Source organism: Morone saxatilis, unplaced genomic scaffold, assembly GCF_004916995.1.
Source record: "Morone saxatilis isolate NCDOM2014 unplaced genomic scaffold, NCSU_SB_2.0 Contig5, whole genome shotgun sequence".
Lineage (NCBI taxonomy): Eukaryota > Metazoa > Chordata > Actinopteri > Moronidae > Morone > Morone saxatilis.
Genome location: NW_023340095.1, coordinates 20,452,972 through 20,480,359, shown reverse-complemented (window position 1 = coordinate 20,480,359; position 27,388 = coordinate 20,452,972). Strand labels below are relative to the sequence as shown.

The 27,388-nt window shown below is 40.9% G+C and overlaps 2 protein-coding genes across 2 annotated transcripts in view; one reads left to right on the top strand and one right to left on the bottom strand.

Annotated features, from left to right (window-relative positions):
- Nucleotides 1–8,430: 8,430 nt before the first annotated feature.
- serpine3 (serpin peptidase inhibitor, clade E (nexin, plasminogen activator inhibitor type 1), member 3) lies at nucleotides 8,431–13,719 on the top strand. Its single transcript, XM_035676989.1, has 8 exons — nucleotides 8,431–8,745; nucleotides 10,043–10,270; nucleotides 11,199–11,441; nucleotides 11,774–11,972; nucleotides 12,092–12,192; nucleotides 12,373–12,459; nucleotides 12,568–12,651; nucleotides 13,551–13,719. The coding sequence occupies exons 1-8, from the start codon at nucleotides 8,481–8,483 to the stop codon at nucleotides 13,601–13,603; spliced, it is 1,260 nt and encodes a 419-aa protein (XP_035532882.1). The 5' UTR covers nucleotides 8,431–8,480; the 3' UTR covers nucleotides 13,604–13,719.
- A 175-nt stretch (nucleotides 13,720–13,894) lies between these two features.
- The window catches only part of ints6 (integrator complex subunit 6), a 21,836-nt gene continuing 8,342 nt past the window's right edge, over nucleotides 13,895–27,388 (bottom strand). Inside the window, exons 6-18 of the mRNA XM_035676898.1 lie at nucleotides 23,647–23,772; nucleotides 23,152–23,303; nucleotides 22,067–22,219; nucleotides 21,085–21,217; nucleotides 20,506–20,600; nucleotides 20,284–20,394; nucleotides 19,678–19,893; nucleotides 19,087–19,213; nucleotides 18,744–18,886; nucleotides 18,462–18,648; nucleotides 16,844–17,212; nucleotides 16,081–16,174; nucleotides 13,895–15,793 (exon numbers count right to left, since the gene is read on the bottom strand). Coding sequence (XP_035532791.1) covers nucleotides 15,700–15,793; nucleotides 16,081–16,174; nucleotides 16,844–17,212; nucleotides 18,462–18,648; nucleotides 18,744–18,886; nucleotides 19,087–19,213; nucleotides 19,678–19,893; nucleotides 20,284–20,394; nucleotides 20,506–20,600; nucleotides 21,085–21,217; nucleotides 22,067–22,219; nucleotides 23,152–23,303; nucleotides 23,647–23,772 — 2,000 coding nt within the window. The 3' untranslated portion in view covers nucleotides 13,895–15,699. The remainder of the gene's footprint in view (nucleotides 15,794–16,080; nucleotides 16,175–16,843; nucleotides 17,213–18,461; nucleotides 18,649–18,743; nucleotides 18,887–19,086; nucleotides 19,214–19,677; nucleotides 19,894–20,283; nucleotides 20,395–20,505; nucleotides 20,601–21,084; nucleotides 21,218–22,066; nucleotides 22,220–23,151; nucleotides 23,304–23,646; nucleotides 23,773–27,388) is intronic.

Sequence of the window (27,388 nt, the reverse complement as noted above, 5' to 3'; positions counted from 1 at the left end):
ATGAATTCATGAGAAAACAAATGAACATCTCAAAAATATAATGGAAAATGTATTTGTAAATGTTATGTACCTCAAGTTTTTACCAGTCACGCCAATCATGCATGTTGGACCAAACTTAAAACATGCTTGCAAGAGTAAAATTTTCAGCTGTATTTTTTATGGTTGAAATAACAAATAGGCTTTGAAACCTGAGCAACTAACATTCTTGTGCCATTCCCTGGATGTCTGTCATGACGTTGCACTAGAGAGCTCCTATGACTTGGATGACTGTCAGTCCTCGTAAACTGAACCCTGAATGCAGAAGACAGCTTTTTCCCCTCAGTACCAAATGGCAGCAGATGGTGCTATAGTGCAACAGAAACAGGCTAAAAAGGCTGCTACAACTTCAGCTACTTAACACGATTCTTAAACGCCTCACAATGTGCATAAAAACCTGCACAGTTTATCTCACACACTGTTAGAACCCACATGATCTGAGACCTGCTTTTTTTTGTTACAGTAGAGGATATTTAAGACATTTCTCAATCATTTAAATATATTTAAATGAGATCATCAGCTGTTCTTGACACCCCAATCCACAACCACCAACATTTTTCCCATGGTTCTTCACAGCCATGCTCCTGTGAGGTGAGGGCTACGTGGGACACGTCCCCTCACGTCGCCCCTCTCACAGTGCCAGCACTAGTGGCTCTAATCCGCCGTGGCGTACCTGGCAGATCGCTCTGGCGACACCGGCTCACAGCGCTGCTGGCGTTGCTGCAGCCTGGCCCGGCCCCGCACACCAGCATCCCCTCTAATCCCTCCCCGCCTCAACTGCCCAAAGGCCCAGGAGCCTGAAGGGAAGTAGGGCACTGGAGGTGAAGCAGAATGAGTCAGTCACAGCTGAAACTGTGCTCAGTGAATCTCTACTCAATACTGAACTCTACTACCAAACCATTATTCATTTATACAACCTCAGATAGGCTACTTTAAAACTGTGTGTACTTTGCAACTGCAATATTCGTAATACGGAAATAACTTTTTTTTCATGTTCTTTTGTTGTTCTTTACCTTCTTCTAGTTATTTTCTTATTCTTTTGTACTTCATGCTTGATATGTATCTTTTGCATTAGTCTTGTTCATTTTTATCATATTCTTTTATTGTTTGTGTTTTGTTCTTTTTGACGTCTCCTCATTTTGTTCACAGTACAAGAAATGGTCAATGGACTTATAAATGCAAGTGCAGTTTTGGCCATATCCTATGTCTTCTAATCTATGTTTTTTATGTGCATAAATGAGTTGTCTATGTGTACTTCTCTTTGTACACTCGCATTGAAATTGTCCCATAAGTAACAAATAAAATATTTTGAATTGAATTGTTATTCTTCTGTTGTTTCTTCTTCTGTGGCCTGTACCACTAAGTGATAAATGGGTTAGCCAGTTATCTTTGGGCTTAACAAGCAGAGGCATAGTTTGCAATGGCAAATACATAATGATGTTTAAAGCTACATTTTAATTGTGCAAAGGTTCCTGACACTGTGGCCACTTTATATTCAGCTTAGCTTTGAATAACATGAGGTCGACTTTGTGATGATAATTGAAAAAAATAAATAAATTATACCGTATGTTGTTTACTATGAAAATAATCCACACACTGTTAATTAGCTCCCATGATTACAAATGCAACATTTGAGTCAGATAGACCTGATCAGGCATTAACTATTAGTCTTCCTCTCTGCTTTGGCAGCATAAACTGGCTTGCGTTACATTTAATCTTATAATGTGCATCACATGAGCATAACAGTTTGTTTAGCATCAAACTCTGCCTGCTTCACATGGACGCACTCGTAGCTGGATAGGGAAACCCAGAGTTAGTTGATAACCAGAGTTATGATACTGGTTATCCAGGATTACTACTGTTGATGGTGATGTTGTTTTTGTTCTTCTTTTCTTTCTGCCTCTTTTTCATTTCTGTTACATGACAATTCCTTCACCAGATGCTTTTCTGTTGGTTGGATAAAGTTAAAACTGCAGAGAGTTCCTGTGGTTTGTGGTCAGTCCACTATGTAAACTGCCCCCCTTCCTCCTCCTCCTCCTCCTCCTCCCCCTTCCTCCTCCTCCTCCATTTATTATCATTTCCCCTGCATGGTCAAAGGTCAGGTGGTGGAGAGGGGACTGGGGTGAGCGGTCTGAATGGAGAGCCCGGGGACAGTCTCCGTTAGTTAGGGATTAAGTTGCTGCTGTGTGGAGAAAGGCGGAGGCATCGCAGAGTCACACAGACGCTCATCAATGAACATATTTGGTTATGGAAGGAAAAACTCTCATGGAATAATGATAAGCTCCTGCAAACACAGGCTGACATGCACGTGCACATGTTAGGTATTAGTATCATTGTTGTATCAAGGACATTTCAATGATATTGCATCACTTCATTAAATCCTAAACTTTCCACTTTCTCTTGTGAGGGTGAGTACATCTACTGGTGAACCGTCAGAGATGGGGGTGCTGAGAGAAAGTCTGCCCATAAAATGACATCATACTAAATGCTAAATGCATGACATTCACGGTTTTGTGCATAAAACAAACTATTTAATAGTTATTACCAACATTTTACACAAATTGTATAACTTTTAGCAGATAAAACACATGCAAATCCCAGTAAAAAAGGAGAAAGCCGTTATACATTTAAACATTTTTAAGAACTATTGATTTTTATTTTGCCAGCGCACATGCCAGTGAATGTTGGTTTATCTTCAAACCAGACAGACCCCCACAGTTACTGATTCATTCATCTCAGTTAGCAGAATGGAATCACTTAACATCTCATAATGTTACCAAAAATTACATTCACATCATCACTGTTGGTTTTTAGAGTTTTGTGGATGTTTATAATTTCAAAGAATGCTTCTTAATTTTGCAGGTATATTGTCAATAAGAAAATATTGGACAAATTCAAATGCTGATATGATCATGACACCAGAGAAATTAAAGGATCAGCAAAGTTCTTACAATTCTTTGTGAGGGGAAAATGAAAGTCGGCACCAAGTGTAATGGCAATCCATCTAATAGTTATCAAGACAATTTAACTCAAAACAAAAAGTATCAACCTCATGGTGGCGCCAGAGGAAAAGTCAGAGGATCACCAAAGTCAGTAGGATTCATCCCCTGGGAACCATGAAAGTCTGTACCAGATTTCATGGTAATCCATCCAGTTGTTGTCATATTATTTCAGATCAGTGCCACATGGTTAAAAATGTAAGACAGCAGCAGGCAGCTTTTGTTTGGCTATTTTTTATTACATGGTCCTCATTATAACAACTTTGACAAGAACATTTTCAAATGCTGTGTCATTTTAATGGTCAGCAACAGATTGGCATGCTGCGACGCTACTTCAGCTCAGCCTTGGCCGTAACCAGGTGGCAGCTGACCAAACTGTGGGGTAAACTGGCAGCTCAATGACCAGAGAGTGCCTGTGTTTTTAATATTAGCATGTTGCAATGAATCAGTGCCGAGTCGATTACCGGTACAGACGTGTGAAGAATGGAGGTGCAAACTTCAAAGTTAGGCTGCATTTTGGCGATGGATAAACTGGCATGGCGATTTTCAAAGGTATCTCTTGACCTCTGACCTCAAGATATCGGAATAAAAATGGGTTCTATGGCTCTATTTTCTATTTCTATTTAAATAATTCTGCATACTATGGTCCCCAAACAGTACTGGAATTGCATAAATTGGGAATGAATGGAAAGTAGGGACACATACTTCATGCCACCCCTGCATAAGTCAGTGCCTCACTTGTGCCACCCCAGTCAAAAAAGTCTGGACACGCCCCTGCCTGTCAGGCTGAGGCCTCCTAAGCACAACTTCACACGGCAGAGTGACACTGTTGAGTAAGTTGCCCTCTCTCCTAACCCCTCAGAACGGCGGCATATTGCTTTGAGGTTGGTCCAGGGATCAGAGACGCAGAGCACAAATCATTATTTCTTCTTCACAAATATGAACTTTTAACATAGTGTTCCTCTAAAGGCCTCACAGCCGCCAAGATGAAAGCTGCTGTTTATGGTGGCATCTCTTCAAACAATTATCTTTGGTCGGCTACCGTGATCTCCTCCATCCCAGACCTTAAAAATCCAAATTCCTGTGTCCGGAGTTGGGGCGTTGGGTTTTAAAGAATGTGGCGACTCCGTTTAATGAAGCCAAGCCATGGCTCCACTAATTAGTCAAGTCCAGTAATGGCCGGAATTCCCCGTTAGACAAAGCAGCCAAATACCTGATGGCTACCAATCATGTTCTCTCCTTCATGGGAAAAAATGCGCACAGTTTATTTTGCTGACTGTCATGTCCCCAATTAAGAGGGACAGATGAGGGGAGACCACTCCATAGCAGATTGATTTTAGGTGAAATACAGGGCATGCTATCATTAACAGCATAAGCATTCTGTACTTGAAACCAGGATTTTTTCCTCAAGTAAAAAATTAATTAGACAAAGTTCCTTAATTTAGTCTGCTCTGTCTCACTGCAAAAATTTCTACATTAAAAGAGTTGTTAAGAGTGGATAATGATGGATATTGTGGCACTTTCAATAACACTTCATCTGTGTAATTACTTTCAAATGGAATGACATTCAAAGTCAATGGATTAAGTAGATGTCTAATAGTTTTGGCTTGCCACTTATATTACAACAAGAGCAACATCTGATTATACAGGGAGAAGATTATGAAGACCAGACTGTACTTAACAGTGTCATTTTCTCTTGTGCTTCTGAAATGTACATTTTATTATTATTATTTTGAATCTGTTTCTTTCTTTTTTGTTTTTGTCTGGGTTTTGGATAATTTTAGAACTCAGTTTTTAGTGATGGCAATGTCAATCTCTCAGTTCACCACTTTGATCCAGACTGAAATGTCTCAACAACTATGGGATGGATTGCCAGGACATTTGGCTCGGACATCCATGTTCCTCTCAGGGTGAATTATAGTAACTTTGGTGATCCACTGACTTTTCATCCAACATCATTATCAGGTCAGAATTTTCATTTATCCGATACTTTGATTTATGATTAAATACCTACAAAACCAGTGACATTCCCATTAATGTTTTGTGCAAATTAGCAAATGTCAGCATGTGAAAATAAGATGGTGAACATGGTTAACATTATACATGCAGAACATCAGCATGTTGACAAGTTTCCATGCTAGTGTTAGCATTTAGCTAGTCATCAACCATCCACATTTCCTTATTGTTTATAAGTATATATGAAAATATACCTTCATTTAGTTCTTACTTTGTTTGACTTTGATTATATTTATTGTTTTTAATATATATATTGAACATTAATTATCTTTTTTGTTCTAATTCTCTCTAAAAAAATGTGTTCTCAGTGGAGCTAATTTGGTTTAGAAAAATAACAACAACGTGTCTAAATGTCTTTTTTACACTATAGCCCATGTCTGTACACGTCATTAATAAAATGCTTCCTGATGGATGAGAAGCTGTTATTCAACACATGCTAGAGCGGCAACATGTTCACGATGAGTGAGTCCACATTCCACAGAGTGACACCAATTAGAAACGCTGATGCAGCAGTGTGATGCTCAAAGCAGAAATGTCTTTTGATCATCGCAACAAAAGGCCAAATGACTTCTATAAAACAATGGATGTCTTAGTGTGTGTGTGAATAGAAATAACAGTAAAAGGACTTTATAATCACAAGAAAAAGAAAATACAATTAATATGATATTCTATAGTGATAGTGATAGATATTGATGCCATAAGAAATGACAAATATTGTCCCAATTAACAATAATTTCACCACAAACAATACTTCCCTTTCAGTATGTTCAGGTCGATCAATAAACCGGCTGTGTGTTGCTAATGAATACAAATGTATTGCAAGGGGAACACAAACATTTTGCTTGGGAATGGAAAAGTATTTAAAACTAGCCAGACATAATATGATAGATTCCATGGTTGTATTAACAAAGCAGGAAACCCCAGGGGGAGATGAAGAAGTGTCTGCCCCTGGGCTTCCCTACATTGTGGTCATCTAAAGTGCAAAAATGGTTTTAAAGAGGAACTACACTTTACATTATTATTATTTTAGCTGTACACTTAATAACATATTTGTATAGGCTTATGTTCATACAGGACATTTTCCTGCACAAAATCAGCTTGCATGTCACCTCATGGTGATGACAAGAGTCAAGAAAGTTACTGTGCCTGGCCAAGAAGTCAAACGGTCATGCTTTTGGTGGCCTTTCAAGTTTGCCATCAGAGCGGTGGGACCATTTTTATTTTACTGTAAGTAAACATCTGATCCGTTTACTCTGGAGAGTCAAAACTATTTTCTATTAACTCTTACATAAATCCAAAGCCTCACATAGGCTATTTGCATCAGTAGTATTATTGCATGCATGGATCAGCTCCCATATACAGGAAGGACCTTTCTAATCAATACAGTAAATGACGGCAACAGGCAGTAACAGTAAAACACTCTCTTACACCATATGTTTCTGTTAAATCAACACATTTACCACATTTACCATGCTTCATTAAAAAGCATAAATTCAACTAATAAAAATAGTCAGTAACACATACAGCATAGGCTATTAAAAGGATATTATTGTATAATACCAATACCATAATTTAACAGATAACCCATGAATGAGGCTGACTTTCCACAATTAATAATAATGGGTAATGGGGATGCTTTCTACTGAAGAAATAGTCCCAAAAACTGTCCACAGTGCAGACATTCTCCTCAATATATTATGGTGGTGGTGGCAGAAATCTCAAACAGATACCATACCTGACACACTACCTGCACACCTTACACCCCCCATCCTCCCCACCATCAGCAAAAGGCCCACAACCTGAGCATAGTTCCCAAACCATCAGACCTCAGACAGTCAGGTAGGCACCGGCTGTAGGTTAGGTCATCACTTTGACTTTGCCCTGCTCATGTGTGTGTTTGATGTGCTTCTATTGGCTATTAATAGACCCCAACAACTGATTACAGTTTCAGTGAACGTGCGTGCATGCATGCGAGCTGTGCGCGCGTGTGAGGGTGTTTTTTTTCTCCCCTCTGCCCGGTTTGGGATTTGCTGGTCAGAGACATGCCTCCCTCCGCCTGGCTCCTTATAGCCCCGGGGCTGCTGGGATCCCGGACGAGTGGTACGGACATCGCCGACGGAGACCGCAAACACGGCGCGGAGCGTTCCCCTTTAAACACGGTCTTATGACTACAGACCGCTTCAGTGAGGACCGAACCAGAGACCGACAGCCGGGGACAGCAGAGGACTGATTCGGTGACAGGAGACCGGGGACGGAGAGGACACAGCGCCCCTGCAGAGGCTGAATGGTTGGCGGCAGTCTGAGGGAACAGCTGGAGTTTAACGGATACTACCTCACCTGTCCGCAGGTAGGGGCAGCTGCATCTGCCGTCATCTGTGCTGAGCTGAGCCATCAATGGAGACGCATCAGAACAGTCCTAGGAACTTTTAAATCATCATAACTTTTCATCATCATTTCCAGTAGACAAAAATGATCACAGCGGTCCATTAAATCGGCATAAGGTGTGCCAAACATGGGAGAGGCACTCATTAGGCGTCATTTATCTAATGCATTAAGAAATATAAGTAAAAGTAACGATATAATATAAGAGCTGCATTATAAGTAAATATTCTTAAACTTCAGTAAACGTATACATTAAGTATCATCAGCAATACACACTGCAATCAAAGGTAAATGCGCTGATTATGCAGAAAAATGGCCCCAGTGGGTGTTAAATTGCTATATTGGATTATTATTATGACTATTATTATATCATGCATTAACGTGCAGGCAAGATGGAGCTACTTTTGTAGTATTGCATTGCATTGAATCACTCAAGTAAATGTACTTAGTTAGTTTTGGATATTTGCATGTCACAGTAAGTGATGAAACATTACCTAATTACAAGATTAGATGGCTTAAATGGCTGTATGGTACTTGGCAGTATTTTTACAGTCTGCTTAAACTGTTCTGATTTCGACAATTCTGAAGTTTACCACAGTCATATGCAATTCTTCCTGAACACGTCTGGGTAAATTGATAATAATGTCATACATTTGTTGTGTATGTTTAGTGATTATGTCTTTTCGGATTTTGTCACTTCATGTTGCTCAATATTTATATAGTATTTATGAAACACTTATATGTCAACTAAACTTTATTTTGCAGTGGAAGAAATTTCATTCATGTATGCAAAACCCACATATGAAATGTTCCATTTTTATGTGTTACATTAAACTGCAGCAAAACGTTTTTGTAAAATGATCAATGAGAACCATATCACTACAATACTGATGTGGATTCCACTGAAGATCAACAGTTCAGCCTGTTGGTTGACCTCGCTGACCTCAGTGGGTTATTGATTTTATTGTCTTTTGGGCTTACAGGATTTAGTCTTTTGGGCCACCTGTTGCACCCTGTGGACACTTCCCCTCTTGCAGCACTGAGGACATGTGTCGCCTGCCAGTGGCTTCACTCTTCATTTGCTTCTGGTTGGTGGAGAGAAGCCACTGTAACGGCAGCCTTCAGCACAGCATGGGAGAGCTGCACAGCAGGTTCGCCGTCAGCCTCTACCAGACGCTCACAGAGACAGAGAACAACTCCAACCTGATCGTGTCACCAGTGAGCGTCTCCGTGTCTCTGGGGCTGCTGCAGCTCGGTGCCCGGGGCAACACGCTGGCTCAGCTGGAGGGAACACTCGGGTACAACATGAACGGTAGGATTCATCCCAAGTTTTTGATATGGAGATGAAAAAGGCAGAGCTTGTAGCACTGGGTGCTCCTCGTGCTGTGAGAGTGGGGTTGGAGGTTGTCGGTGGCCCTCAGTGCTGTTGGTACCAGGTGGTGTGGAGCGGTGCTGCTGCTGCTGCTGCTGGCCCTGCAGAGCACAGTGGTGTCTGGAGCCATAATACCTGCCTCCACACCAACTCTAATCTCATTAACCACTCCTGCAGCTCGGCCTAGGGGTCGAGAGGTCAGTGTGTTTAATTACAAACAGAAATGAGAGTTAGAGCTACTGTCTCTTTAACTCCCATGATGAGATCCCACATGACAGTCAGGGATGGAAATTGATGATATTGGGCTCTAATTTAACCCGCTACGTCGGCTGTAATCTGAAAATAATTTCCATCAACTCCAAAGGAAACCATGAAGGGCTGCAGCTATTGTAAAACTGGTTTGCTCAAGCACATTCTCAACAGCAAAGGTAATGCTAAATGACAATTAGTCGATTATCAAAATAGATTTATTTTCTGATCGATTTTGCAAGTTAGTACAGACCGATGGTAAATCTGTAGTCGACAAGTTTTGCACTGCTGCACAGGAAAGATGCCATCTTTTGGTAGAGATCACATTGTGTAGGTACTGCTTACATGCTTTGTTCCTGACAATGACTGCTTATCTTATAGATAAATGATATAAATATACAAAGAAACATTCAGTGCAGAGGCAGAGGTCAAAAGTTTACTCAATGAGTGAAAAAACAGCAACAAAACATGGGAATTTTTGACTGCTTCTACATACTAATGCAATGCTGCAGCCATGAGAAACTGTGTGTTCGACTTCAATTTGGATCATTTTACTTGAAAATGGGCAGAGTTTATCAGATGAGAGGATCCCTGTGGTCTGTGGTGCTCACCAGACTGAGAGAATGTGTTATGCAAAGCTGAAATGAGCATTTGTTTGTGCTCAGTGCTGCAGGGATATGGTGCAAATTCAGTTAAGTTGCTGGTAAAACAAGCAAGGCTGTTGAGTTGAATCCATTTCAGTAATGACTCTTCTGCTGTGAAGATTTTTACAAGTCATTTTCCAGTGCCAGTGGTGTGAATTATACTTCTTTGGCAGTGCAGATGATGGATAAGATACTGAAACTGCTTCTGACCAAAGTTAACATAGTGAACAGTTTGGAGCATTATAATGGTGTACAGCTCTGTGGCGCACACATTTTTCCATAAACAGCTATACACTGTATCGAACCAGCACATCTAACCCGTCCTCTGTCTTCCCATCATGCAGATGCCCAGGTACAAGACTTCCTGTTGCATTCACAGAGTGACATAAGCAACACCAGCCAGGGGATGTGGCTGCAGCAGACCTGCACATTATTCGTACAGAGCGGCGTCCAGCTCCTGACTGAGTTCACAAAACATGCAGCAGCCTGGGCCAACACCAGCGTGGTCCGAGCCAACTTCAGCCAACCCAACCACACTCGCAGCCAGCTGGAGCGAGCGGGCAACAACCACGGTGAGCAAGACAGATTTATAAAGCAGTTAGAGATCCACTTAACAATATTTTTAAACTGACAATGAATTAAATTAGTGTGTGTGATTGAAAGCGTTGGCTTGTGGCAAGCCCACAGAGAATTATAATCAGCTCTGCAGCTCTATGAAGGTTTTTAGTCTTATTTAGCTCCTTGTTTTGGTTTTATGGCACGTTCACTGTTAGGTTCAGTCTTGGTGCTCTCATTAACCTCGTTTCCAGCTGCAGCAGCAGACATGCTTTGATGAAACCACTATACACTACCTACCCAGCATCAAACAGAACACAGATACAGTTAGCGACGAGCTGGTGAACATAGTGGAGTATTTAGCAGAAAAAGATACCAATTTTTTATCTTAGGAGTAAATTGAAAGCACACCAGAACTAAAAGGTGACTTCAGTGGAATAATAATGTGCACATTTTTCTGCTGGATGTGGAAACAGGCAATTGTTCCCTGTCAGCCATAACCACAATATAGAGCGATAGTGCAGCAGGGCTGTGTGTTAGTTTGTCGTGGAGTTCCTCTGCCCTCTAGTGACCAAAAAAATCCATTAAAGCAGCTTTAACTTATAATTCTTAGAGCTGTGGGTTCTAGCTGTTTTGGCTTGTGACCCCTTACATGAAGCAATATGTATACTTATAAATTGTTACTGGTGTCTACAGATTGTGACTAGTTCAACCAAAGACTGTTGTTTACTTCTCAGATAGTATTCTTTAGTAGAGTAAAATTCACAGAATAAAGTAAGAACAGAGCAAAAAATATATACATGATTATGTGTAGAGGAAAGTTTTTTTTTGTTTTTTTTCAGCTTTCCTTTCCTGTTAATTATTTTGTGATGAGCCTATATTCTGGACACTGACAGACCACATGAGCTTTACATTAAACTTTGCCCTTCCCTCATTACCTCCCAGATGAGACGTGGCACCTCCAGGCAGGAAGCAGCAGCGGGGAGCTGTCGGGCTCAGGGGAGGTCCAGGCAGAGGCCCTGTGGTGGGGCCACCGGCTGCAGATGGCCCTGGTCAACACGGTGGCCTTTAGGGGCGTCTGGCAGAAACAGTTCCTGTTCACCAACACCCAGAACCTGCCCTTCGTCCTCTCTGATGGGACTGCCATCAAGGTGCCCATGATGTATCAGGCTACAGAGGTCAGCTTTGGTAAGAGACACCATCCATCCATCCATCCATTGAAAGAGGAAGACCACATTCTTATAGAAATAAACACATCATATTGTAAACTGAATGTCCAATAGTTTGAAGAAATTTGGGATCCTTAACATGCTATTGCCAGTTCTATCTTCTAGCTTCACTAAGAAAAATTAAATATTCTTAATTCTTTATTCTAACATGCTAATGTTTAGCAGGTATAATGTTACCACGTTCACCATCTTAGAGTAGTGTGTTAGCATGCTAAGCAATGTCAAGACTTCTAGGAGGTTACTGCACAATTTCTGACATGCAAAACCTGAACTTGTTGCCCTCCTTGGCAGGTCAGTTCAGGACGGCGTCAGATCAGCGTTACACTGTGTTGGAGCTGCCGTACCTGGGACGCTCCCTGAGCCTGCAGGTGGTCCTGCCCAGCGAGAGGAAGACGCCGCTGTCCTCCCTCGAGTCCCAGCTCACCGCTCGTCAGCTGGCCTCCTGGGACACCGGCCTGCGCAGAACCAAGATGGACATTTTCCTACCCAGGTTAAGATCATGCACGCTGTTACAAGTGATTTTTAGACTCAGACTTTGAACGTCTTTTTCAGGTTTTTATCAGCATGGAGGGAGATGATGTACAAACAATTATTTTCTGGTGTTCGCAGGTTCAGAATGCAGAACAAGTTCAACCTGAGGTCAGTGCTTCCCGCCATGGGCATCAGTGACGCCTTTAACCCAACAGCAGCTGATTTCACTGGAATATCAGGTCAGTACAGAATATACCTAGACAAAGCTCCAGCTGAAGTTTACTAAAGTTCACTTTAGGGTGTATTTTTGCTTTAAACATAACCCAGATTACCAGATTAGAGTAACGTACCATAAACTGCTGGTCACAGAACAATTACTGTAGCTCTGCTCGCAGCTGAACGTGTATTTCTTCCTGCAGTGGAGGAGAGTCTTTATGTGTCTGATGCCTTCCATGAAGTGAGAATAGAAGTCACAGAAGATGGGACCAAGGCAGCTGCTGCTACAGGTGATATGTTATTTCAACACAATTCTACTTACCTGCAACCATTTATTTTAACAGGACAAAGAGTTATTGGATAAGGTTGCTAAAAAACATTATTTCTTAACTTTGCAGCTATGGTGCTACTCAAACGATCCCGTGCTCCTGTTTTCAAGGCGGACCGGCCGTTCTTATTTTTTCTACGGCAGATTAACACAGGTATTTATTTTACTCTGTAGATACATCAGACTGGTTCCCGCTGCAGGGGTGCCGCTTAAACAAACCAGTAGTTTTGAATGTTTTAACTCTTAGTTCTCTTCTTAGTTACACTTTTTGCAAAGCATGCTGTAGTGTTTTTTTAATGTTTCTGCCATTATAGCCATAGGTGTGATATGAACATGAGTTTATCCATGACATGAACACTAAATCTGCATTATTTTTCACTGTCATTGTTATTGGGAGGTAATGCAGTGCAGACTACACTAGCAGATAGGTAACATGATATTCTATATTATCCTTATGTTATTCTCATAAAAAGACCAAAACCAACAATAAAGTGATCCATGTACCAGTGTACCAGTGTATCCAAAGTCTGATATACCTCATTCCTCTGTGCCATAGAGCTCCATTACTGTCCAAAAACTATTAAAAACAAATTGGGAGAAGTCATAAAGCATTGAGACTGACCAACACATTGTTTTGGATTTGGTGACTATAACAAAATCATCGACTTCCCTCAGCCTTATCTTAATGTTTGACAAAGGTTTTTGCAGACTTGATGTTCACTGTGATTGATTGATTGAGAAGGTAGATAAAAATGCTTTCATAAATGTTAAATATGCATGATTTGCAGTTAAAGGCCCCATGTGTGGGAACATTTCTGATTTGGTGACCCCTTCTGTACAGTTATGTAAATGGATGAATGCCACAGAGTGCAACAGTTTCCACCATCTAATTTTTCCACAAACATATGCCTTCAGAAGAATTAAAGAGGCTAAAAGCACACATATTTTTCAGTGTCTTAAGAAAATAAATGTACAAAAAAAAAGCACTGGTAGAAGCCTCTAAAATGAATAATTGTAACTTTAACTCTTATTTTATTGTGTTCTTCATTTCAGGATCCATCTTGTTCATGGGCCGAGTGATGAACCCAGCAGACCAAGCACCCTAAGACTCATGTACCCAAACACCTCTCACACACATGCCCACACACACTCCTACCCCCGACCCCTATTTCACTACTGGTATTTATTTGTGGACCAACAGGAGGGTCCACGGACACTTCCGGAAGAGGGACAATATTTTTGTACATGTCTGTAAATAAAATTTTAATACATGTTTTTACACTAACGGTGTTTTGCTCCTTTTTTTCCTCCCATTATTGTGAATTTAAAAAAGCCCCTCCCCTGTGTGATGCACGGTTACTAAAATGATCAACAAACTTGGACAAAAACACGTAGAGTCACATCTTTACAGAACACTTTATTTACATGGCCCTTCACAGTGTAAAATAGAAACTTTATTCATGGAAATACTTACAAAAAGGCCGTTTTCCACTGAACATTCTCTTTAAATAGTACTCTAGGGTTATTTACATCTTTACAGTGTATTCAAAATACTCTTTTGGTAGCGGCCTCTTCACAAACAAAGACAAGTATGGCAGATTTTGGTCCCTGTCCAAGGAGGGAGGGAACAGAAGAGGGCTGCCCTCTGAATCAGAAATCAACTCTTGACCTCTAGACCTTAATTCATATTATTTGTGTATATTTGAGAAAATTGAAAAGGACTGACAAAAAAAGAAGAAGATTGTTGGAAAACAAAGTTCTTCAACAAAAAGGTAGTTTTTTTCTTTTAAATTACATTAAATAAACATTCTCAAATTTACACAAGTGCATTCACGGTTAAGTGACAAGTAGTTGGTTTGAGATTCACGGCGGGGGAGGAGTTCAGTGGGCAGGTTAAGTTATTTGGCAGCGACCAGCATGTTGGGACATGTTGGGACAAGCTGGCATCCGAGCCCTCGATTCATCAACACTCCAGGGGACAACAGTTTGTGTTGCATATCAGCTGTTTCAGGCTAAAATAAAGATAAAAATGGGGGTAAAAGTAGCTCCAATGTTATTGCTGATTATGATGCATTAGTGTTAGTTCCTGAGCTTGTTGTCCCTGTATTTCAACATTTGTAACCAATAATGTTGCATCATTCAAAATGATTTTACTTTGTGTTGGTCTCTCTGAAAACCTGCATTGATAAAGACAGACTTTTTAAGTTTACTGTCTCTAGGCGTAACGAAAAATGCAGATCAGCTTTTTTTTTTCCCCCCGGGGGGAAACAAAAATTATTCATTCTTAAGTTACTACTCAATAACATTAATTGTCAGTCTGGCAGGTAAACCACAAGTTGACAAATTCAAGATTTGAGCCAAGTCATACCCATTTAAGAGCACAGCAGTGGAGTGCTTCAGTTAGTGGAGTGTAGAAAGTTAATTTCAACAATCAAACACGACGACAGACTCTCATCCTCCCACACAACAAAACGCCAAAAAAGTAGAAAACCTAACGAGAAGGGAAAAGTGAACGAATGAAAAGGCATGAGGGGAGAAAAATGTTTCATGAGCATCTCCACTGGATCCCGTTTGACCCTGAGTTGGCTGAAAACGCACGCGCGACCACACGCACTCACACAACTTGAACCCTTCCTACACTGTCGGCCCGTCATGTCGTCAACAAATAAGACATGGCTGAACGTAACACCCAGGGCGCAGGCAGCCATCGGTTCCTCTCCAGAAAGGTCCTGCACTCCCTCGTTTACTCCACCTTCTCGTTTAAGGGTTTTTTTTTTTTTTAAAACTCGTTTGTCATTTAAAAAGAAAACCGAATCAGAGGAGAATAATCAACGGGAATGCCTCAGGACGGGTTCACTGATCAGAAAACAACTGTGCTCAAATGTTCTACAGGCCAAAAACCTCATTGTGTAGGCAAACACTTCACCTGTGGAGATAAAATTCTTCCACACTCCCCCTTTTTGATATCAGAAAAATGCCCTTGAACCATCCAGGGTCAACCAGTTCATACTGTGTGCAAACCAACACGACCATCAACAATGCTGAGACAATGAAGAAGAGTCCACTGAAGAGGTGACAGTTTGAGGGCTGGATGTAGTCTTGTCTCGTCTCCGTGGGGGGCCCAGTACAGGAGGAGGGGAGGTTTAATAAGGATGTGGAGGGTTGTCGGGGTCATTATCAGCAAGTTCAGTTTGGGCCGGTCTCAGAGCGTATCCACGTGGTTCATGTTATTGGATCTGTTGTGGATCTCTTCCAGGAAGTTCTCCAGCTGCTCGATGAGAACGCGCTTCTTGAACCTTTGCAGGTAAGAAATGATAGAAACACATGTTAACTGCTACAGAAACCAAACTGTAAGTGCATTAAAAGCTACATTTGAGGCGTTATAATAATCATAATCAGATTTCCTGTCTGGAAAGGGATGCAGATATTTTATTTGAAGGAAGTTGTGAAGGGAGGGGCCTAGGCAAAGATAACTGAGTGACCACAAAAGAAACAGGTTGTTTCCAAATGGTTCTCTTCACAGTTTATCCAAGACAGCAGGGTAATGACAGTAATGCTCTCAGAGGAGGGTTGAACTCTGTACCTGGCTGCCTCCTTAATAATGTTTTGGAGGAAGATGAGTCGGGTGTCCAGAGTGCCCTGGATCTGCTTCAGAAGGAGGAATATCTTCTCGTAGTCTAAGAAAGAAAAAGTTAAAGAATGAGTATTGAATGTTTATTGCTGTGTCTCTAGGACACTTCATCCAGTCCTCTATGAATACAGCAGAATGCTAATGGGTAATAACATTACCATTTCTTCTCAGAAAATGTTCACTTATCAAGGATTCGTTCTAGGTTTGCAACTAATGATTATTTCTATTATGATCTTGTTGCTTAGTCTGTTGACTAAAATCCAGTTGGTATCAGTTTATCACAGATGTACTGACACTAGTGTACATGTCAGCTGATAATTAACTCCAGCACAGAGATTTGAAATCATATTTAAACACTTTGTTACATAGTTTTTTGTCACCTGCCTCAGTTTCCTTCCTTAAAGGATGTTTATTTTTTTTTATTAATTGGTCATTATTCATGTTTTGGTCACGATTTGAAGCATGGACATACTGTATAGGTGTGGTGGTATATATATGATAGCATCAGCTGCCATACAGACAAATAAAAATAATAGATACTTAGAACAACTTTTTATTATGTAGCCTACAACACTGACTTGAACCAAGTTCAATCCACAGGTTTCTGTTTTTTGTAAACAACTTTGACGGCAAAACAAAGTTTAATTGCTATGAAAAAGGCACTTATGTAGTTCGTTCTTCTAAAATTTAGAAAAGGCTACATTTGGCTACATACGTCTGCCAGGTTTTCTGATCTCCTTGGTGATGAGTGCCCTCAGCTCGTTGTTGACCTTGGTCGTCTCTGTGTGAATGTGCTTCTTCAGAGCTGCAGGTGACAGGAAGCGGTGCGGTTGGTCCTCCACCAGGACCATCTCTGCTCCTCCCTCGCAGCCCGGCAGCAGCTCGCCCGCCAGGGCACGGCCGTTCTCCTCCTCGTCCGTGTGCCGGAGGTCCTGGGGGTCCTCGGCCGTGTGGTTCTCCTGGTGGTCTGCAGGCCCCGAGGGATGATCCACCTCCGAGTCCGAGGTCTCTGAGCCGTAGTGGTTCTGATTCAGGTGGTTGATGATCAGGTCCGGTTCAGGTGTGTCCTCATTCTCGTCCATGTCTGCAGGTTTAGAAAGAGATGGGGGAATTTATTCCTGCGTTCACATCATCTGACAATTTAAGACCGTTACACTGTAAATGATAGGTAAATAATAATAATAATAATAATAATGATAATAATAATAATAAAGTTTTTGTAGCTTGATCATTTTCTTAGAGACAAAGAATTCAACACAACTTTGTGTCTGCTGCTTCAATCATTAATCCCTTCTTTATTTAATCTGTGTCCCCTAACTTTTCACCACTATTAGCACTGTGAAGCAGTGTTTCAGGAGCGGTCCACAGGTGGCAGTACAGCGCCAAGAAATGGAGCAATGTGCCAACAAAGGCAGGAAAGAGGAAGTGCACATGGATGTAAACAATGCAAGATTTAAAATGTAAATAAATGGTACGTTTTGCAAATATTTTATGACAATAGAAATGCATTCTGCATGTTTGTTAGACCTCAACGATACACACAATGGGTTTTAGTTAGACACACTGAATGTAAACAGAAAATGTTTACAAAAAACTCCACAGGACACCTTTAAAGGCTTATTTTTAAAAAGGAAAAACCCATCAACATTTAAAAAAAAAATGTATATATATAATAAAATGTCTTTCCTACCAAACACTACCAAAGTTTTTTAATGCACTTGGCTTTTCAGAAAACCTTTAGGGACGTTACAGAGTAAGATTTTACAGCGTAGGCTGGTATTCCACTGCTGATATCACTGTGAAGAGCCTAATCCTGAGTGATTTAGAAGAAGTGTGTCAGCAGGTCTAGCTGCAATTCAAGTTAGAAAGAGTCAAAACTGAACAGTGATTGAAACAGTTTTACAGATCATTTTAGATAATAAGATGCACAATTATTATAGACTCTATAGAAATAGTGCATGTAGCTTCCAGGTCTAAAAAGTGAAACCAATCCGGAGTGCCTTAAACCTGCATTCTTTCTAATGGCCAGGAGGGGGAAACTCCACTGGTTGTACTTGATTTATTACCTCAGTAAACACTTTCCTAATGAGTTTATGGTCTCAATCGCTAGTTCCCTGTATTCTTCCATACAGCATTATGTTCAGTTTGTAAATTATGGTCCAGTAAAGAGTAAAATAGATGATAAAGCAGGGTGTGCTTAATCAGGACCACTATATGACACCAGACACAAAGCTTTAAAACAGTAGTCCACAAACCAATGGGTGACGCAATTGGGAATGCTAAATAAAACGGTAAATAAAATACATGTCTTATAGTCTCAACACAAATCTCACCTGCTGTTGGTCGAGGGCTGGCAGGGGGTGTTACTGGAGGGGTGTAGGCCCTGCCCAGACGCAGCAGAGGTGACATGCAGCGACGTCTCTTGGGGCCCCCACCCGGCATGTTGTTGCTGTCTCCCGGTCTCTTCCCCTTGTTCTGAGGGCCAGTCACGAACTCATCCGCCTCGTCGATCATCATGCCCTGAGAGAGGAGTGAGGGAGAAGGTCAATTCACATTTGTCTGTAACTTATAAAAGAGGATCAGGGTTAGGGTTGATATGAGTCGGTGGGACTTACCTTTTTGTCTAGTTTGAAGGGGTTGCCGAATGTGTGCAAGCGTTTTGGCTGCTCTGGGTCTGCGTCTCGAAGGGGCTGAGGAGCAGCTTTGAGGAAGTCTTGGTAGTTGCCCATCTGGGCTATTGGCACACTGTGAAGCTGGTCTGAACACGAGACAGGGAAATTCAGCAACACAAAGGGAGAATTAACGCCAGCTGAAAATCTTTTTTTGCTGACCTTCAGTAAGTGGTGGAAGTTTTTACCCTGACATTGACAGTTTTGGGTGTGGTTACAGGAATAAAAGAGCACACTTATGATGCAACCCAGCAGTGGGTGTGGGAAACAGACTTGCACAGTGACTTACCGGAGTCCTGCCCTCTAAGATTACAGACGCTGGTGTTGAGCAGGTTCCTCCTCATTCGGCTGAGCTGGTCCAGCAGATGGCTGCGGGGGATGTCATAGGGATTCCTAAAGCTCTGCGGCTTCAGGCCCTGGTGAGGACACAAAACAGACAGGACTGTAGAGTGAGGGATAGGGCTTTAAATATGGCCTTCCTTCAAGTCAGGAAAGATGGTCGTTTTCTGATGAAATACTGTCGTACTTTGGCCATAATAGAGTGGTTATACAGTGGATACAGTCTGAGAGAGATGGCAATTTTTCAATGCGGAGCCCTCAAGCACCCAAACAAACTACATAAAACATCTCAATAAACACCTCAGGAGGATTTTTGGATGGAAACCCAGGAAGGCAAACAAAGTCTGAGCAGAGAGTGAATGAGTAAAAGTGGATTTGAACAAGGAACTACTCTCATATTGAACACCAGAATCACAACTGTCCAAGTAAATGCAGTTCAGTACAGACAATGTTGATGTGTGTAATGATGACTGGATAATTCTCTCTTATAAAAGTTGAGAAAAATTTAGATTTTGTTGACGAAATGAAAATCCAACCGTACCTTGTTGAGCAGTGCCAGGTGAAAGCCCTGAAACTCTTTGGGGTTGAGCTCCATGGGCAGAGCTGGAGCCTCTCCTGTGAGACTCTGCAGCTGCTGGATGAAGTCCCTGCGCTGGGCCAGAGATATACCTCCCCCTCGCCAACGGACCTTGATGCCGGCCTCCGGTGGCAGCTTCTTACCAATCAAGGCAATCAGGCGGTCATACTCGATTTTTGACTGGAAAAGTGAGCAAGTTAGAAATATGAATGGGTGCATTCTGAATGCAGTTACATTTAGGCTCTCACTTGATGTGTAAGACAATATAAACAACACAAACTCCAAGGTTGGGTATCATTTTTTTAACCAAAGTTGATCATTTTTCCTGTATTTAATTTGCTGATTATAAACTTTTTTTTGCATCTAACAAAATAAAAAACTCTTCTCAAATGCTGTCAGAAAACTAGAAAATGAAGTAAAAAATTACCAAAGTTAAAACTGAATCTTAACATGCATTTTGTAACTTTTTTTTCCAATGCTTTTCAGTGGTTTAGTTATTGTCAACTAGCGCCATGAAAAAAGACCAAAACTAACATACATAAGTAAATCATCAATCACAAAAATGCTAACCTGTTGGCTGAGCTTCTTCAGGTAGGAGACTACGCTGTAGCTCAGGCCATACTCCATGTTGTCAGCCAGCAGGTTTGGTGCTCCCATGATTCTCAGTGCCTTCCTCAGGGACTGTGGAAAGAACACAGCAACACAATAAGACATGTGCAGCAGCTCTTAGTGTCTTCGCATTTCAATCAAATGAAAAATAAAGAGCTGAAGATTGATGCCAAATCCACTGACCCCAATGTAATATGGGGGCATGGTCTTCAGGTAGTTCTCAAAGGACTGCCGCCATTTGATGGTAGGCTTGAACTTGTGCACTTTGATCAAGTCGTCTGTAATAAGCAAGAAAAAGAAGAGAGGTAAGTATATACTGAAATATGATATTTATCTGCAACAAGTACTTAAAACAACAAAAAACAAATATACCAAAGCATCTTGTGATAAATTTATACAAGAGAGAAATTGCACATTTCACACTTTTTCAGGGATTCATTCAGTTTTCTCAAGCCAGTCCCCAAATCCTAATGAGTTTATTGACCTTACTAATGGCATATTATATTGACTCAGGCTAATGACACTCTTACTGTAATAGCACATATCACCACATTTATTTACAGGTGCTGAGGAATATGGAGGAAGTGCATGACACCAAACACAAAGAGCATAACATGACACAGAACAAAGGACTGATGCTGAGACTCCTCTTCACTATATGCCAAGAGTATTGATGTCACAGGAGCACATACAGTGACAGTAACAAAAAAAAAAAAAAAAAAGGGACGAAGGCCAAATGTGACACGAATCCATCAGTCTTACCCAGAAGTGGCAGAAGCACAGGGTAGTTGTAGGGCATCACAAACAGGTTGACACAGTTAAGAGCTGTGCTGGCCTTTAAGTAGCCAAACGGTTGGCCCAGGTCACTGTACTTGGCACTGTTACATACAAACACCTAAAAGACAAGAGAGAGAGAGAGAGAGAGAAATGAATATGTGGTGACATTAGATCTCTGCAACCAGAGAACAAAAACTAGGTTAAGGTTTGTTTTTGTTAACTGCTGATTCACTGGGATATAACCATCATGAAGACCTGTAGCCTGAGCCATGTTCTTACATTAATATCACTACCAGTGGGTAACCAATACATAAGTATGAACGCCCTCTTTAAAATGAAGACTGCACTTTCAACACTCCCTCTGTGATTTTTCAGCTAATGTTTTCACCTCAACTAACCTCTGTCACACATTCAATGCAGCAAAGTAGGACACGGCATATGACAGCTGTGCATTTCTTACTGTAACAGCAAGTAAGCGTTTCCATTTCTGCATATAACCCGGTTCATTTGTAGATCAACAGTATTGATAGATGGCAGAGAACAACAAGTCTCCAGGTTTACAGACTACAGACCCTGAGGTACTTAAGCCCAGCTGTCCTTTGAGCTACTGTTGTTGTAATGCTACTGTTCTAACATTAGCATGTTAGCATCCATTTTAACCTCAGATTTTCATATGCTGATGTTTAGCCTGTAACATTTTATCATCATTTCATCATGTTTTTAGCTTAGCTTGCTAATATTTAGTATGCACCATTTAACATGTTAGCATGTCACCATGTTTACAGTTCGTCACAGTTGCTCAGTCAGTCATTCTCGACACACAGCAAATACAGTGGAACATCTAATGTTGCTTTTACTACTTCCCTGTTAGCATCCAGCTGTGTGACAGAATGAAATCATTGTCAAACCACCAGGTGCAAATGTTAGTTCAGTTTCACAGTGTGTTGCGTTTGTGACGGTGCTGTACCTGCCAGCAGGTGTGCGGGGACTTTCTCTCCAAAATGTACTGTGTGAGAGGCGAAGGCTCCAGCTCATACTTGTCGAAGGGCACCTTGTCTATCACCATGGGCTCCGCGTCCAGACAGGAGAAACGAACATGGGGGTGGGCTGAGCGTGGGGGCTGGGAGAAGGAGAGAGTAATAAGTAAATAGAAATACTATTTTATTCCATGTTGCATCACATTAATATGTTGCACTGTAAAAGAAAGAAAAAACACAAAAAACAACTTTTCATCCTCTGTTTATACTGTGTATTCTGTTTACAGGGAACATATAGGCCACGTTCACACTGCAAGCCTTAGCTTAGCCATATCAGATTGCAGTGTGAACAGGTCACAGTCCTGAAGTTACCTGTGTGACGAAAACAGATCTAGAGTGACATAAAAGTCCCATGACTGTTCACACTGATGTCACACTGCAAACAAATTGGACCTGATCCTTGCTGTTTGAGTTTCCTGAATTATATCCTACATAACTGAACTGTATAACTGTTTTTAACTGTTATCAGGACATTAACAGGAGGGAATTCACATGGCAGAGCAGCAGCACAAGGCTAGATTGTCTGTAGTGCACTGAAACCATTTCCATGCGTTGTGCGTCGAGCATTTACTCGCATACAGTGAGATCCTGCCGATCCGAGCGGATACGCAGGCGGAGCGTCACTTCCTGTCTGAACAGACCTTTAGTCACTTGCTGCTACCTTCCTATCCTGTATCTTTATTGTTTTATAGTGCAATTCAATTGGCCTGTGTAATTCTGTTTTATTATCTTCACTACTTCCCCTTTTGCTCCATTATAATTGTAGGAGCTGCCTGACTTTTTATATTTAGTTTCCATGTAAACAAACAAATACACTTGTAATGCCAGTCTATTTTCCATTAGTGAATCTATATTTTATGCGGACTGGAATATTAGATTAACAGAAATAGATATAAAGAGTTTTATATAACTTAACCCTTAACATTAGGGTATTACAGTGTCAAATGTACATGGTTAAACCATACAAATGATTTCTGGTGCAATATTTCTGCTGATTCTTCCAAATGTTTCTTACCAGCGTTGGAGAGTTCTGATCCGGCCAGAAGGCCTCAGGGATGGGCCAGTGACCGATGGGGACGCCGGTTTTAGGGTTGGGTCGTACATAGATTAGCTTGTGACAACAGTGCCACGGCTGTACACTGGACTTCACTGCCTCAGCTGGAGCATCTAAAGAGGCACATACAGGAGAGAGGAAGCTGACTTCACAGGTAAAACAAGCATCAGCAGTTTAAGGTAAAGAAGGTTAAAGACAAGAACGTGCTTGTGAGGTATGAAAACACAACAAAATGATTTCCATAAACTGTAAAAGTGTGTAGGCAGTTCAAATATGAAGGTGACATCCACCAGCTGTTTGTGAACAGTAAAGAAAAGCTCAGAGAGGATTAAAAAGCAGTGAGTGGGAGAAAGCAAAGAGATTCTCTACTTATCAAACAGATGCAGTGCAGCAGTTGACAAAAAGATCCTTTAGAAACAGAGTCAAGAAGAAATGACAAACAAATGTGTCTCTTACCCTCTAGAGGAGGGGGGTCAGGCCCAGTCTTCTCAAAGTTTATCACCACTCCACTCTGGATTTTCTGCACTAGAGACTCCAGACACTGATTCAACATACGCTGAGAGAACACGCTGTAGGATCGTCCTGCAAAACACACACACACACACACACACATTATATATATATATACACATAGACCTGAAAATGTAAATAAATTCACAATCATGCTCCAGAGTTGGAGTTTGTGGATTTTAACTGAATATGAATGAAGTGTTGAATCCATTTATTTTACGCTGAATCCCATCAAATCTATTTAGGTTTTTGGGTTTTATTTAGGCTTTTTCAGCATTAAGGCTGGGTTAATTCATTTTTATGGCCACTAGGGGGCAGTGGAAAAAGCCAAAGTTGTGAGTTGTTCTAGCAAATGTCTTAGTGTGTTAACACATCAGACTTGATGAAACATCATCATTCAGCCGGAATCGCACTTCTGGTTACCTGATGAATTTAAGTCCAACATTCACTCTGTTTTAAGCTCCACCAGAACCTGAGAAAAATATCTGTCTCTTTAGCTGCTCAGTGCTCACTAACTTTATCTGTCTGCAGTGTGGTGCTGAGCAGGTAGTGTTCAGTGGGCTTATCAGAGCTTGTTTGCTAAAAACAGCTGCCTGCTCTTGCTGGAATGGGGTTAAGGCTGAATCACAAAGTAAATGAGCCATAAAACTAAATACTGAGCTAAAGGAGGCTGGAAGGCTCTGTGCAGCTGAGGGGAACTACAAAAATGGGTGATAATCCTCTGTAGGTTTGTCACAATGAGAGACCACTTCCACGTTTCATGTAGTCGGAGTAAGTTTGACCCAGAGTAAAAGTGGCAATCTTGAAGATTTTCACTTAATTAAATGTCAAGACAGAATGTTTTGACAGAATTGGATTAGTCTGAAATATGTCAGGGAGTAATGGAAGTAGCGGAGCAGCCACAGAAAGTTATTAGATGAAGAGCTGCAGGAGACAGGCTGCACACCTCCAACTTACAGCCAGGTACCCAAGGTTACTTTCACTGCTGCTGTTCACGGACTGGAAAATCAGACCACTGTTGCTCAACGGATGATTGAAAAAGGCCAGTTATTGACTGACTTCTTTATTAAAATGACAATGTTTATTTTACTGCCCCCATAATTCTTTGACTTTTGGTATTAAATCACATTTGCTGTTACCACCAGCAGCTACAGGTGTCGCCAAATCAACCAGGACTGAAATCTTAAGGATTGCCACTTTAATACAGCGTTTATTAGTGCTGCTTTAAATAACAGAAGTTATAAATATTTTTTAAATACAACAAAAACTAAAAGTTTTGAAAGACTACATAAAGATAATATATTCTCCATTTAGTAGTACTGGCTAAAAAGATACAACTTCCTGTTTGACATTTTCAGTTGAATGATACAATATCAGTTCTGAATATCAGTGTATGTATCTGGTGTGTGTGAACCTCAGGAGTATCAAATAGACCCAAAATTAATCAAATCAGGGCTTCCTAAATTAACCACCTGAATTTTTTGAATGTTGCTTTTCTTGTGAGGGAAGATAAAAGATTTGAGACTTTTACCAACTTAAAACCTGATCCACAATGGTGGCAACTCATGAATTTACCCATTCTGAAAAATACTCGACAATACTACGATAATAGGAAATCTATATAATTATGTATATAACAGATAAATTAGCTGTTCCTAAAAATAATTTCTTATTTTTTTACATTTGAAGAGTCCAAACTGATCTTTGTTTTTGTTCTATTAACATGTGATGTGAGGTTTTGTTAGGTCAGAGTATTATTAAAATCATCCATCCACACCTTGGCCTTTCCTATCAGGTGTGCATAAACTACAGGTTATCAACTTCTTTTTAAAATACAAAAAATGTTAAATTATCAGTTATCTTAACAGTATCGGCCACGAGATGCAGGTAATTATTGGCTGAAAAACTAAAATCCATATTGTGCATGCCTAAATATTCCTGGGTAACGTGATACTGTTTTATTATTTAATATTAGAGTATTCTTAGTTAAATTGAAAACGCAGCAGTTCAAGACTTATGGGTGCAGTGCAATTTCAAGTGCTCTCTACTATAACACTGTACTCATCTTTATGGGGCCGTATCAGTCCTTTACACTTACTAGATATTTATTCAAAAAGGGTATATTTGCATGAAATTCTGCTCTAAAGCTCCAAACCAGCTTTAGTCTATCTGTCGCAGCATCAGTCACAGGCCAGCGGAGGTAACATTAATCAGACACACTGTTTAACAAAGCTACAACTGATTAGTCTAATTCAGCCTTCTGGCCATTTACTGCCTCCAACTTCACCTCTAATGACCTTGTTATGCACCCATTCACTCGCTCATTTCAATAGGCCGTGGCTTTGTGTCAGGTCTGCCATCAGCAGTAATGGACAGGCAGCGTGTACTGTAGTCCGTCACTGACAATGGAGCTGTGTCATGGTCTGCATTCAGCACCACTGACTGCTACACAGAGCTTTGGTGTGCTCTGCTCTGTCTCTCTCTATGTGTGTGTTAATCTTAACCTGCCGTCAGCATCATTCTAGTCTGTTCCTCCTGCCAGCTGCTTCCACAACTAGACAGCATGAGGACTGGAGACAGGAGGGATAAAAGTCTACTTCTATAAGTGGATGTAGGCAGCAAGGGTTTGGCTTATTCTACAGCCGGGGGGGTTGGAGAGGGTTACAGATCGAAATCATTGGCCTGAAAGTATCTTGATGGGCCTGTGAGTGGGGGGAAAGAAAGTTCCAATTCTGGACCAGGTGGGAAAATCTGGCCTTCCTAACCATAATCAACAATTACTCCTGAAGTGCACTTGAGCCAAGCTCTTAACCCCTCCACAGCATACTCCAACAGGCTTGCTCAGTGGTTAAAACAAGAGTGTACTGTGTTTGTACTGGGTTGTTCGGCTCCCACTGGCAAACCTGTAAACACGAGTAACTCTGGATCTTGAGTAAGGCAGTGCTGAGACAGAGCTCGGGGCTGTCCCTCGCTGGACTGAAAAACAGCTGTGAAGGCAAACTTTCTCTCCATCACTCCGTTTTTTTTCCCCTCAAAAGAAAACACCCCACACCCATTATTCTGCTCTTTTTTTGTATTGACAGGGATGATTCATCGGCTGTGCGGCAGAATGCATTTAACAAATAGCTATTTTGATCTGATGTTATAAATACTTTGAGCTTGTCCTGGCATGTTCCACCGGGCTCCGCTGCAGAAATTAGGCTCATGTCCCTCCCATGAGGAATGATGTTTTTTTCCAAAATAAGGTTATAATGACATCCATTTACAAATAGTTGGCTGTACAAAAATACATTATGACACTTTGTTAACAACAACAAGTAACTAAAAGCCCCTACAAGGTGGGTTTCCACTGCCTCATTTCATTGATTTCAAGGGGAATCCAACTGAATCCGACCTGGTGGCAGGCATTAAGAATAACTATATAGAAACAGCCAATCTTCTAACTAGTGGTCTTGTTTGTTTATAGAGGCAATTTTATATACACATAATATTCTGGTGTGTGGAAGAATTTGAACACTTGTTGAACTGCGATGTCTTTACATTAATCAGCTGAAAAAAGAAGGTAAGAATGTCTGTCATTTTTACTGTTATCCCTCTTTTGGTCATGATAACCTAAACATTATCAATAACCTTTAAAGGCTGCGGGCACAATTTAAAACTAAATTTTAATCACGTGATTTAGATTTCT

Excerpts from the sequence above, each read along its gene's own strand:
- serpine3 (XM_035676989.1), top strand. The coding sequence starts at position 8,481 with ATGTGTCGCCTGCCAGTGGCTTCACTCTTCATTTGCTTCTGGTTGGTG. Across the intron at positions 11,442-11,773 it reads GGCTACAGAGGTCAGCTTTG|GTCAGTTCAGGACGGCGTCA; the intron begins GTAAGAGACACC and ends CCTCCTTGGCAG. Across the intron at positions 12,652-13,550 it reads TCTACGGCAGATTAACACAG|GATCCATCTTGTTCATGGGC; the intron begins GTATTTATTTTA and ends TCTTCATTTCAG.